Source organism: Aspergillus foveolatus (genome assembly GCF_047715535.1).
Source record: "Aspergillus foveolatus strain CBS 279.81 unplaced genomic scaffold BDW70scaffold_14, whole genome shotgun sequence".
Taxonomy (NCBI): domain Eukaryota; kingdom Fungi; phylum Ascomycota; class Eurotiomycetes; order Eurotiales; family Aspergillaceae; genus Aspergillus; species Aspergillus foveolatus.
The window spans coordinates 208212-221981 of NW_027396078.1; the positions used below are offsets into that span (position 1 = coordinate 208212).

General features: G+C 52.0%; 2 protein-coding genes across 2 annotated transcripts; one reads left to right on the plus strand and one right to left on the minus strand.

Moving 5' to 3' along the window:
* Positions 1-3281: 3281 nt before the first annotated feature.
* Positions 3282-5368, plus strand: BDW70DRAFT_166610 (putative MFS lactose permease; the record flags this gene model as incomplete). The annotated part of the gene is made up of 9 exons (XM_073742035.1): positions 3282-3398; positions 3447-3516; positions 3566-3613; positions 3661-3763; positions 3820-4061; positions 4115-4435; positions 4482-4739; positions 4804-5155; positions 5224-5368. 9 exons carry the CDS (start codon positions 3282-3284, stop codon positions 5366-5368), a joined length of 1656 nt encoding a protein of 551 aa, XP_073597620.1.
* Positions 5369-8818: 3450 nt separating this feature from the next.
* BDW70DRAFT_166612 (phosphate transporter family-domain-containing protein) lies at positions 8819-13701 on the minus strand (the record flags this gene model as incomplete). The annotated part of the gene is made up of 9 exons (XM_073742036.1): positions 13468-13701; positions 12302-13411; positions 12138-12236; positions 11748-12086; positions 10687-10756; positions 10511-10599; positions 10152-10435; positions 9587-10034; positions 8819-9521 (listed from the first exon to the last, which is right to left on the minus strand). The coding sequence occupies exons 1-9, from the start codon at positions 13641-13643 to the stop codon at positions 8819-8821; spliced, it is 3318 nt and encodes a 1105-aa protein (XP_073597621.1). The 5' UTR covers positions 13644-13701.
* Positions 13702-13770: the final 69 nt, after the last annotated feature.

Sequence of the window (13770 nt, forward strand, 5' to 3'; positions counted from 1 at the left end):
TCCCCGCGGAAAAGCCTCAAAGCTTAAGGAGTCCGAGGAGAACCGTTGTCGGTTGAGTCGCTTCTACCCGACAGTACCATGATAATCCCTGAGAGACTCCCACCGGGAGAACCGGGCACAGTACGTAAAATTTACCCCACATAGCCAGGCAATCCCAGGATCGCCAACCTTAAAAGCCAGAACCTTAACTCGAAGAAGAAACTTGACGAGCACGGCCGGCGCAGAGTCGACCGAAAACTTATGCCAGGTGTACAATGCGGAGTACAGACCTCCAGGAGAGTTGGTATTTGTTTGTTACTCCGCGTAATGCTTGCAACTGAGGAAACTCCACCGGGGATGTTACTCAACACACACCCATGCAAAAGGAGGGTAAACCCGAGATAGGAAGGTCAGACGGCAATGTTGCAGATTGCGAGGGCAGTCAACCCACCGTGCATCAAAGATGTAGCTAGGATTGGGTGCCAACGCAGCCCGATGGAGAATCTGCATAAGCAGCTTATTCGGACATGTCTTCCTGCAGAATTGCGTTATTCCCCCCGTGGTATTCTCAATCTTCTGAAATCGGAACGGTCAATTGATGGAGTGCTGGTGGAAAAAGGGTAAAAGGTAGCTGGAATTGCCGGTGATTGGTAAGAGGCCAAAGAGAGGACTAGGGCGTTCCAGTAGACGAGTCGCATGTCCGCCATAGAACTAAATGCCTCGCACTGGACGGAAAAAGGGTATATGGTATTCCACCGCTTGATAGGTCACGAGAATGTGATCGATGGTCCGAGATGATTATTGGCGTGGCACCGAAACGCTAAGTATGGCCTGTGAGAGAGATTCAAGCGCGAATAATAAATTGAATAAAAAAAAACATATAAGCATTTAGCAACGAAAGAAACTGATTTTCCGACTATGACCAGGTTGAGATCCAGATAACAACGGCAAGTATGTCCAAAGCGGCGCGCATAATAGACGAGAAGCGAAGACCCGACAAGAAGAAATGTGTTAACATGGGGCAGTCTGCACAATGTCAATGGACATGCCGCGCGCTGAGCAAAGGGAAGGGTCAAGATATATCCCAGCTTTTGTTGTGTCCCTCCTAAATTTCTGACCTGAGTGTAGAGCTAGACGCTGGAGTTTGTTGTAAGGAGCAAATGCGTATGCGGATCATTTTCTGGACCACTCTGGTTCTTTTGCTATCATCGACGGGGAGTGCCACACTGATGTGGGCGACAGGTCATCATCGTTATGCTCACACTCAAACATCTGCTACCTTTATACGTCTCAAAGAAGCAGTGCTCGTTCCGAATATGGCACGCAAAATGAGGAGATGGTCTCAAGTTCGTCGGCAGCAGAGCGAGTCACGGCGAAGGAGATCGGATTAAATGAGGACGACCGGGGTTTCTGAAGGGCAATAACTCAAACACTCACCTTCGGAATGTCAGCTGTCCTTGCTGGACCGCTTGGGAGTTTCATAGATGCCAGTGCCACAGACCGGACCTCGGTTGCTCAACGTGAATACAGTGTCTCCAGGCCCCAGTCCTTTCTTCGCGCCGCCGCTTGGCCCGATAACAAGGTTGGCGCGGTAAGGTACAGGTTATTGAGCTCAATGGATCTGGGTCTCTAGGCATTCTGGGCATACCAACACGAACTAGGGACGAAGTAGACCGTAGGCAGGTCCAGAGGAGGTCGGGAATCAGACCAGGAGCAACCGGGCCGATGAGGCGTGGACTGGCACTAGTTGGCCATTAGATGAGTATATGCTGACCCTTCTCCATCTCCAGTTTCTGTTTCGATTGCTGGAGGGGACACCGTTCATATTAATCAAGGGTTGAACGAGGTTGATCGAGGTTGATTCGTTCCATGGCCAGGCTTGACCCGAAGCACCGGGTCGGCCTGGCCAGGGCAGACGATCAAAACTGAGGGGTCGGGGTCAAGGGGTAGGGTCCGATCCAGTGACGGTCCCCTCGCGAGGGTAAATTGGGCGATGGAGATGGCGAATCAAGACACTGGAGCTGTGGCCAGCAGCTGGCACGATCTTAGCGAGCAATCCCCAGACTAGACACGCGACAGTCAACCCGCTCGGGCTGCCGACGACGAAGCAGGAGGTCATTTATTAGTGACAAACAGGAAACGGAAAGGATCGCAATCTCCGTCCTGATTTAATTGAGGCCAACTCTAACTCATTAACTCATTACCGACTGGACTCCTTACAGACAGTCTAGTCAGCGCAAGCTGAAGGAGCTAATCCCAATCGGTTTCGGAGGACTGGCCGTGAGAGCAAGAACGGTCACTCGTGGGCGAGTGAAACAGCTGCCCAGGCAAGCCCAAGTCTCGCTTAGACTGCTCTAGACCACCTATCAGTTGCTGGTGATTCGAAGCGGCCAGCGGGTGGCTGACTTAAACAGCTGTCAATCTCGACATGCCAGTCTCATGCTCGTGCTCGACATATGACAACCGGATCTCGAGCCGACATTCCTAGCACCAACGGACAGCTGAGGCAGCTGAGGCAGCTCGAAGCTTGTGTTTGAAAAGATCGGCTACTGGAGTGGCTTCCCCGAGGGTTCGTTCGGGTCAGCAGCAGCGGCTCCCACTGCACTCGGCTTCTGGCACGACTTGTGCCATCGACCCCTTGCGTTGAGCCAGGCGGTCGTCTGAGTGGACCGGTCACGATACCAAGGGCCCCGACTTCTCCTGGCGGGTATCGTCGAGTTGGGACGGGCAGCTCCGGGCTAGGGCTGAGAGCAACCTCCACCCAGGAGTGACAGGACCCTCGCGTGGGAGACCCAGAGACCCCGACTCCCCGGGCGAGCCTGATCGAACCCCAGACTCGGCAAGAACCGAGCCCACTAACCCCAAATGCAACGGGCTGGGGATAGCGACTAAGCCTAAAAGAAAACGGGCTAGGCGAGCAAGCGCCCCCTGGCCAAGATCAATACGCTCGTAAGGGAACGGAAAAAATCCCTCCAAGGACAATTTCGCCGCCTCCATTTGCTCCGTTACCTTACGACCAGTCATGCGCGTAACCGATGCGTCGTCCTTATTTGCTGGCGTGGCGAGTCTGGGGGCCAACCCCCGCAAGCCCGTCCACTCTCGTCGTGCAAGCCTGCAGGGTGCGACCACACCAAGCTCCTTGGAGCGTTTTGAGAACCGAATTGCACGGGCTGCAGCAGGGTGCATCGACCGTGAAACACCAGGGTGTGCCATATAAGAAGGAGATCTCCCCGTGTGTCCGGCGACCCATCTCTCACGCCAACGACTATCCACAGCTGACCACGAGCACGACCATCGTTCCAATGGGTGAGATCAACGAAGAGAAGCATGGTATCTCGGTTACCGAGGGGGCTAAGGTGGCCACGATGCACGGCATGACTGCGGAGAAGCCGGGGGCCACCACCAAGTCTGTCTTCAATGTGAGCACAGCGACAGTTTCTTTAGCTGGCGACGGCTGACCTCTCCAGGCCGAGCTGTTCGCTGCCGTCAACGAGACCAAGATCGAGAGATGGAGCAAGACCAGTATCCACCTATATTGTACGTTGCCCCGAGCTCGGCCTCGGCTGAACACCACTGACAGGAGCAGTCTGTATATTTGTCTCCTTCTGCTGCGCCTGCGCCAACGGCTATGACGGTAAGCTTCTGCCGTTCGCACGGACTGCATGGGCACTGACAATGTAGGCTCGCTCATGGGCGCCGTCTTCGCCATGGACCACTACCAGGCCACCTTCAAGACCGGCATGACCGGCGAGAAGGTCTCCGTCGTCACCTCGCTCTACACAGTGTACGCTCCCATCAGAAGACCATGTCTTTTCGAGTCCAGCGCAGCTAACGAATCAGTGGCTCAATGGTTGCAACCCCCTTCTCCGCCGTTATTTCCGACAATTTCGGCCGTCGCAAGTGCATGTTCGCAGGCGGATGGGTGATTATCATCGGATCCATCGTCATCGCAACGGCAAGCACCCTCGCTCATTTCATCGTCGGCCGCTTCATCCTCGGTTTCGGCATCCAGATCATGGTCGTGTCCGCGCCGGCCTACGCGGCGGAGATATCGCCTCCTCACTGGCGCGGTCGTGCAGTCGGTACGTCGCAAACCTTTGGTTACAATGATCCCATACTCATCTGTCCTATTCAGGCTTGTATAACTGCGGCTGGTTCGGTGGCTCTATCCCTGCCGCGTGCGTGACCTACGGATGCAACTACATCGACAGCAACTGGTCATGGCGACTGCCTTTCTTGTTGCAATGCTTCGCCTCAGTTATCGTCATCATCTCCGTCTGGTTCATCCCTGAGTCCCCCCGTTGGCTCATCGCCCACGGCAAGGAAGAAGAGGCGATCGCCATCCTGGCCAAATACCACGGCAATGGCGACCCCAACGCTCGACTAGTGCGACTAGAGGCTGACGAGATGCGCGAAGGTATTCGCCAGGACGGTATCGACAAGAGATGGTGGGATTGTACGTACTTTGGCCCTATCTTCTCTTTCCTAGCTGACCGAGCAAGACCGTCCCTTCCTCCTTTCCCACAACGGCCGCTGGCGATTTGCCCAGGTCATCATGATCTCCATCTTCGGCCAATGGTCCGGTAACGGTCTCGGATACTTCAACCCGGCCATCTACGAGGCCCTCGGATACACCTCCAGCTCCATGCAGCTCCTGCTTAACCTCGTCAACTCGATCGTGGGTGCGATCGGTGCCTTGACAGCCGTGTACTATTGCGACAGGATGCCCCGACGAACCGTGCTTGTATGGGGAACACTCGGTGCGCACTCCCCTAGCTTTGACTCTGTCCATCACCATCGAAAGCTAACCGCAGGTATCTCCAGGCTGCGCCATCTGCATGGCTGTCAACGCTGGTGTCTCCCAGCCTCTGATCCCGCAGCGTAACGCAGGCGAAACCCTCGACCCGACCCTCGGCCGAACCGCGCTCGCCTTCTACTACCTCTTCCAGGTCGTCTTCTCCTTCACCTACACTCCCCTCCAGGGTGTTGTTCCTGCTGAAGCCCTGGAGACTACCACGCGTGCCAAGGGTCTCGCTCTCTCGGGCTTCCTGGTCAGCGGAACGAGCTTCATTTCACAGTATGCGTCGCCGATCGCGCTGGGCAATATCTCGACCAATTACTTCTGGATTTTCGTAGGCTGGGACGTTGTCGAGTCAGCTTGTTGGTACTTATTTGGGTACGTAGCTTCATATTTCAGGCTCAATAACTGTGGAAGTGAAAGGTTGCTGATCTAAAATCGTGCAGTGTCGAGGCCCAGGGCCGTACCCTCGAAGAACTCGAGTACATCTACAACCAGCCCTACCCCGTCAAGGCATCCAAGAAGCGCGACCGCGTTGTTGTCCAGCAGGACGGCCACGTTACCGAGAAGATCTCGGCGGACGAGGCTTAGATCCTCGTTTTTGCCTTGGTTCCTTGAGCAAAGAACTTGGCTTACGTCGCTTGGCATTCGGTTGAATTTTCAGTGTTCGATTCGAGTTTCTGCGGTTGATCCTCTCCGCTGGATTTCTTGTTCGCTCGGTGCTTTGAGGCTGGGGAATGGTAGGGACGGGACTCATGCCGTGTATCATCTTACGAGATCTGAGCGCCATCAAAGCTAGCTATGAGATAATAATATGTTTAATGGCATTGGTTGACGGCACCACTGGAACTACACGCAGGTAGAATCACGAGCCCGAACTATGATGTATTCAATACGAGACGGGCTCTTTTATCTGTGGTATTGTTTTCAACTAGCTGTCCTGTATTCACGAGTATCACAAGCTTAGAGAAAGAAACAAAAGATAGAAACGCAGATATCTTCCTCCTCCCTTTTATCAACCTTTCCCGATCATACGTCAAGACTTCCGACTTCCCGGACTTGCATGCCGACGGATCTCTTTCCCGAAGTTACGAGGAAGGATCTCTTTTCCTACGAGGCCGCAATTCCGAGGCTGTCCACTGATGTTGCAGAGACCTTATTTAGAACCAGGTTGACGGCATGGCCGACAGCCAAGATCCAGGCCATAGCCTGTGACAACCTTTAATCCCCCTCTTGCTATTTTGCAGAGAGGTTCTGCTTTTGCTGCATAGCTTTTATTATATAAATACTGACCTGTTGCACAGGGATTCCAGGATAATCTCATCATTTAGCTTATATATTTCTGCAATCTGTGGCTCAAGTTCCTTGTTAGGTTAGATTTGCTTATCTATATACAATACCATAAAGTAAAAATAATGACCTCGTTATATTTGAAGTCGTGGTAATGGTCGTGAAGAGGAGGGCCTAGCACCTATGAGTGTCAGGCAAGCAACATTTTGTGATAAGGCGATAGTGCAAGCTGTCTGAACAGGAAGTTTTCATATAGAAGTAATCAACCTAAGGCCAACACTGGAATTAAATATCCCAGGCTATCTTATAAGCAAGAAAGATCACCTATTTTATGTCGATATGATAGTAACAGGTAAGAAACTATGCCTTTTCTCGACATTTACGCTCTGCCCAGCATAGGCCCGAAGCAAGTAATACTTGGTTCACAAAATCAATCTTCCCTCCACAACCACTACATAGAGAGGCTTCAGCGAGATGCCTAAATAGGTATCTTCTCAAAGGGGCTAAATACTGGTGGAACAACATCTGCTTGTTCGCAACTTCAGTTTGCCATACTTTCCCTTGTAATAAACAGAACCTCCATCCGCCACCCGTTATCTCCAGGGTTCACCGTGCGAACCCTCTTCAACTCGAAAAAGTAAAACTTTCTGTAAACTGACACTTCACCCGCGTTCTGGTATTTAGTAGGGGCATGTCTCGAAGCTGCTGTCGATCGTTGCTCTCGGATTTCCGCTTGTAGATGGCCTTTGCAGTTTCGGTCTGCCTTGCTCTCCCTCGTAATGGAGAATCTCTATCTACCACCTGTTGGTCTCGAGCTTTTGTTTTGAAAACCCCTTTAGCGTGAAAGAGTAAAGCTCTTTGTAAATAGGCAACTCACCCGCATCCTGATATTCAGCACTCCTCTTGCCCTTGGGGTCCTCAGGAACATCTCTGGCTTCGCTGGTATCTGTTACCGACGTGGTCTCTATTATTCCTTGGGTAGTTGAACATGCTGGATGTATATCCGAACGCGGACTGATTTTTTGCCGAAAGTCCCAGATCTGTATCAGTGCACCTTGTATTTCCCCCTCGTATGTGCCTGCTATTTGTCCTGTATTCGTAGAATTGGCAGTAGCAGGAGCTGTTGCAATCCTAGGTAATGAAGCCATATCTAGCACATTCCAAGATTTGTCACGAGTCCGTGGATAGTACAGGAGATACGATGATTGAAGTGCCCTGATGGTTCCGAAAGGACCAAAGGGGTAGTGAAGTTGTTGTGCTTTGGTGGTTTGAAGGCAAGAAAGAGCATGATTTGGAAGGGGTTTTTAACGCTCTTTTATCAACCAGAAATGCCTGCTGCTTGAAGGTTCGTGTTCTATCTCACCGGAAGAGTGTCTGCAGAAAGAAACTGGAGGACTATGGGTTACAATCAAAGCTAGCATTAATTGGTCGCTCAGGAGTCTTCAAAGTTCGCCTACTTTCAAGTGATAGCAGGCAAATCTCGATATTTGTGATTGGAACGCTACATGATTACATGATGGCAGCAATCATCTTCTCTTCTCATTAGACAGACTGCCGTAGGTGGAAGAGAGTTCGTGGCGCACGGCCAGTGCTTTTAACACCTTGATAATTAATCACACTTTTCTACCCCTTCCTCAAGCTACATTTCATGTCTGCAGCACTAGACATAATTCCCAGATCCACGATAATAAGTTCACTTGATAGGGATTACAATCCATTATTTTCACGGACCAAGCTATGTAGGGCTAGATGCCAGATGGTAAAGTGTGTTGCTTGAATTCCGATGAGTGACCGAACAATGCGCGAGGTCATTCAAAATAGGCACAAACTTGATAGCATTTGTTCATCTTACATGCATTACGCGCCTTGAGCAGACCAAGAATCCACCCGCACGGAATGCGCAATGTAGTCTTGGCTGTGATGCAGCGTCTATGCGCCACGACAAGCGGAGGCCGCTATTACTTGGGGGCGATATGACTGGTCTTATTCTTAAAGTTCAACGCTAGTGCACTGCAAACCCGTCAACAGTGTTGACACTCTTGTACAGTGCGGAGTTTTGTTGCAGATTGTTTAGAAACGAGTACCCGTTGTTTCAACCGCGGGGAAAATTTGACGGTAAGAAGGCCTTTGGACTTGTGGCCGGTGATGGCGTTGCTAGTGGAAAAATAGTACGGCCGGGAATCCCACCTAGCTAAATATGGTAGCTACGCTATGTAACTCAGCCATCACGGGTGTTTTACGTGGAAGACACCTCTACGGCTAGGCCTGATAATTGATATCCCGGGGCCTCAGGATCCCTTTGCATGCTTCGGGCAGGGCAGCCAGAGTCATATCAGAACTCCAAAATGAGTCTAATGCGGAAAAGGTTTAGGTTCCGGCATTTCTTTTGCCTAGCCATATGTATTGCGATATGACATAGAAATGGCTTCCAGCCTGTGTGCGTAGATATCGCAGTTGAGTAGGCGCATATCTTCCTTGAGCCAAGGTGAAGTGATTACTAATGGCTCTGGGCCAGGGAGCCGATCAGACATTGCTGGGAAGATTTGAGGGTGACGAGGTGAGGTACTAGGGATAGTGAAATGTGTTTCTTGGGAATGTTAATGCGGACAATTCCTCTATACAAAAATGATTCCACTGGCGTGGTTTCTGGTGACCGTGATGATATACAAAAGAACATACTTGGAACAGACTCGTTCCTCTCTTAGGCCCTAGTTCCTTCGAAATATAAGCCTACATGATATTTTGGATTTGCTACATCTCCATCTCCTCAACCTCCGGCCAGTCTTCCCACCCATCCTCCCACATCTCTGCCAACTTTTCCACTTTCTCACTCATTGACAGCTTCTGACTCCTCATAACCTTCTCCCACCTCGCCATATCCTTATCATCAAGCAGACACTCATTAAGCAGCTTCGTTACATCGTCCACATCCAGCCCCTCGCCGATAAACACAAGCTCCTGCCTCCTATCCCCCCACTCACCTTGGAAATCCCGCTCAATGGAACCTCTTACATCTTTATCCTCCGGCCATGCCTCGTCAGGGACCTCTGCGAACCATGGTCCTCCGCAGCCGACTGTCAGCATGGAGCCGGCCTGGCTCCATTCGCCAAAGTGGCTGGGTCGAGTCGCAAGCCAGAAGAAGCCTTTTGAGCGGAGGATGGGGCCGAAGGGACTTTTGCGCTTGTTGGCGAGGATCAGGGATTGATCGGGCTGGGAGAAGTCAGTGATTTCGGTGTCGCTATCTTCTTCTCCGGATTCTGAGGTGTTAGCGTTGGAGGAGTTCTCATCCTCTTCACCCTCCTCGTTTTCTTCATCTTCTTCATCTTCTTCGTCATCGCCATGGTCATGAGTGTTTAGGGATTGAAGGAGGATGAACTTGTCGTGAATGAGAGAGAACAGTCGACGTGGATGAAATGGCCGTCTGGCCGTGTAGACGAAGTTGTTGATCCCATACCTGCAGTCAATAGTCAGCAACCACCTCACTCACTCTCCCCAAACTTATCGTGATGGACAACATACTCCAAGGTCTCCGGCCTAGGCGCAACCCTTTTCCCGACTCCCGTCGTGAGGACACTCATCTCATGCAAACTTCTCAACCATCCCGCCCCGCTTGCAGCCTTGATAAAATCAAATCTGCCCGTCCCAATAATCTCCTTCACATCAACGCGACTATAACTCGTCTCGATAAGCTTCGCATCCGGATTCAGCATTCCAATTAACCGTCTGATCTTGTTCTTGGTCTGCTCGTCCACAGTCTCAATCTTGTTCATGATCAGCACGTCAGCGAACTCGATCTGGTCGACCATGAGATCGGAAATCGTGCGTTCATCTTCAGGGATGATCGCGTCGGACCCGTATCGGTCACTAAGGAACTCGGCTGTATTGAAGTTGGAGAGGAGATTGAAGGTGTCGATCACGGTGACGGTTGTGTCGAGGCGGGCGAGGGTGTGCAGGCCACCGATTCTGGCTCTATTGTTATCCAGGTTATTAGCATGGCCTCATGATCGCACTGCGGGTGGAGAGTCTCAGGGTGGATAAACGTACATCTCTTCCAAAACCTTCCTATCGTCTTCGTCCAACCCACTCGCGCCACTGTTACCCTCACCCTCACTATCTTGGGGCCCCTCAACTTCCAGCATAGCAGCACTAAACTCCGCCGTAAAGGTCTCAGCTACCTGCATCGGCTCGCTAATCCCCGTACTCTCGATGACAACGTAATCAACTTCTTTCTGCTTTGTTAGTCGCGCCAGCTCGGCGAGCAAGTCTCCGCGTAATGTACAGCAGATACACCCGTTTTGCAGCTGTATGAGCTTTTCTTTCGTCTGGGAGACTTTGTGGTGCGTTATCAAGGCAGCATCGATGTTGAGCCTGAATAGGTTGCTTGATCAGCTGGCTGTCTTGGAGGGTTGGGATAGGGTGGATAAATGAAGGCGAGGGACTTACGAGCTCATGTCGTTGACGATCACTGCAATGCGTAGACCGTGGGAGGGGGATTTCAGGATATGTTCAAGAAGGGTTGTCTTGCCGCTTCCCTGGTAGATCGTGGTGTCAGTCTTCGTACTGCCCGGCGTTCCTCACGGATTGGGTGCGATGGGCTTGGAAGATGCAGACTGGCGTACCAGGAACCCCGAAAGCAGGGTGACCGGGAGTTGGCGTGTTTCTCCGTCTTTGGCTATCATGACCGTTTTTCTATAGAGCTTGTATACTGAGGAATGTTTAATGACAGACCAATAGGTTGGGTAATCAGCTACTATTTTCGATAGAACCTGTGCGGTCCTTGCCTTAAATACAACTACCCTCTGCACAACGCAAACCCTAGTATTCCCCCAAGGTATCTCACGCCTCCAACAATCGTTTCATTTACTAAGAAAAGAGCCCAGGATGTAAACGGTCGCGAATTTAGAATGACATTTCCTACATGGTGATTCGTCCGTTAGGTCTCCAAGGTACTTGGACCCGGCATCGCAAGGTCCCCGTTTAGCGTTTGGGATGATAAACACATTTATCCGTACCCTTATTGGTCGTGATAGATAATCAAGGAGCATCTGAATAATGAAAAGGGTGGACCGAGGTAGGTTGTAGGATCGCATTGTTATATAAGGATAATAGGCCTGGGAATGCATAGGGCAGGCTTGCCCTAACTCCGTAACCTTGCGCACAACCCGTCCACTACCACTTGAAAGCCACATCGTTCGATTTCCCGATACTTATGCACAGGCTCATTGAATAGACCATTTAGCACATCCATCTAGGGGCATAGACCACCTGGCTAATATTCGAACTTGCAGGTGTGGGTAGGTACATTTGCCTAAGAGCCGCGGTAAACTGGCAATCATTATGACAATAGAGCAGGAATAGATCCGTACTCAAGGAACGTCTGCCTGATATCCAATGGTAACAGATCAAACACTATGAATATGGGTTTCAAGCGAGAAGTACATACATTATAACTCTATTGACAGCCCACCAGACGGTACCCATGCCCCCTAGACAAGTACAAAAATAGAAGAGACTATACTAAAACATAGTAAGAGACGGCATTAATACCAACTTGCGCTCTCCACGCAAGCCAAGCAAGCATTACAACCAAGGCTGTGCCTGGCTCATAAATACGCTGACGGTGTCGAATCCTATAAGACCTGGAGCAAGCCTGCAGCATGGCTACCCCTGGTATCCCCACCGCGGTGCATTAATAATAATTCCTGTGATGCATCCCGAGATAATTCCCGTCACAGGCAGCGTAATAATCCAGCCCATATAGATCCATGCAACCATGCGCCAGTTAATCGTCTTGTATGTCCCGTTGCAGAGACCGACGCCCACGGTTGCACCAGTGATACACTGTGTCGTGGAGACAGGCAGCTTCAGCTTCGTGGCCATGATGACTGTGATGGCGGACCCGAGCTCCATTGTGAAGCCGCGAGAGGGACTGTGCAATGTGATCCGGTTTCCCAGGTTGCGCATTATATTGTACCCGTACGTCCAAAGGCCGATGACCAGCGAGGCACCGCCAAAGGCACTGTCATCCGTTAGTGACGAGGAAACAGAATAGCTAAGGAATGGGACGTACAGAATCCAGTAGGGGACGTCAGTCTTCCCGCTGCCGCCGGATCCACTCAAAGAGGCGGTGCGCCAGATACTGTAGATTGTGGCGTAAGGACCAACGGCACTGTCAATGTCAGCATTTTGTTCTATTGACAGAGACAAGGGAGTATCAATAAAGGGTCGCCATACTTGGACAGATCATTGGCGCCGTGAGCGAAGGAAGCAGTTGAAGCGGTCAACACTTGCAGGAATGAGAACATATACTCGGCACGGTTCTCAAAGTGGTCAGCGTGGGCATGGGTCATCTCCAAGTCGCCAGTAAGGACATTGCGCTTGTTTTGCATCGACACGACGTCTTTCTCAATCCCGCGGAAGAAGAGTCGCTTCGCCTGCCAGAAGAGCACGGCCGGGTGGAAGTTGCCGCCTTCTGGACGAGGGCCGGTGATGTTGATGGCATCAGGTTCCGAGTCCGGCTCTGACGCAAGCACACGCGGGTCAGCCTTGGGTTCGATCTCGGGGGATCCCTCGGTGCTAGTGACCGGGGTGGATTTGTTCGCGGTCTCGACGTCGTTGCCAGCTGCACGCTCAGCCTGGATCTGCTCGAGGGTCTTGTGGCCGCGGTAGTAGTTCTGCACGGTCTTAACGCCTTCGGGACGAGGGGGAACTTCGCCGCGGCGGAGGACGAGGGGGCCTAGCAAGAGGTGCCAGGGGCGGATCGCCCAGTCATCGAGGATGACACGGCGGTACAACCAGGGGACGAGGAAGAATGCAGCAAGGGCACCCATGACGGCACCGGTACCGACGACCGTCCCTGCGATCTCGTTGCCTTCGAGCTTAATACGACTTGAACCGCCCTTCCATACGATGAGCATGGCGAGGAGGGTACAGGTCACGAAGAAGTAGAAGGGGATTGTGTAGAGGGCCTTGCGGGCAGGATTGCTGCGCAGAAGAATCAGGTACTTTGTGAGTAGGAAGATAATGGCTGCAAAGGCTGCGGAAATGAAGGGGGCAATGACCCAGGCGAGGAACACCTGGACGACGCCAGAGTTGATATTTCCACCCCACCACTTCACGCCGTCGGCGCCGACGAGTGCGATACCCATGCCAATGACTCCGCCCATGATCGAGTGCGTCGTCGAGACCGGCAGACCAATACGGGTGGCGAAGGTGAGGTAGGTGGAGGAGCCGACGAGGGCGCAGAGCATGCCGAGCATGAGGAGGGCGGGATTGCTCTCGAAAAGATCGACGTCGATGACCTTTGTGCGGATGGTGTCGGCGACCGTTGCGCCTACGCCGATACTGTAAGAGTCAGTACTGGCCATCCGTGATATCTTAGGGGAGGAGCGCCAGCTTACCCTCCAGCAAACTCCATGATTGTCGCCAGCACCATCGCCTGCCAGTACTTGACGGACCGGGAGGAGACCGAGGTGGCCCACGAATTGGCGACATCGTTGGCGCCGATGTTCCAGGCATCGAGGAAGGCGAAGATAGTACCGATGGCAAGGATCCAGTCGTACTGGTGAAGAGCCATGGCTGCCTAGGGATGTATACCTGGATTGATACCAGGAGCAAAAGTCGGTGGATTTAGGGCTGGGCTGGGCTGGGCTCAGGGATCAGGATGCGGATGAGGGAGTTACGCCTCGTTATATATCAGACTC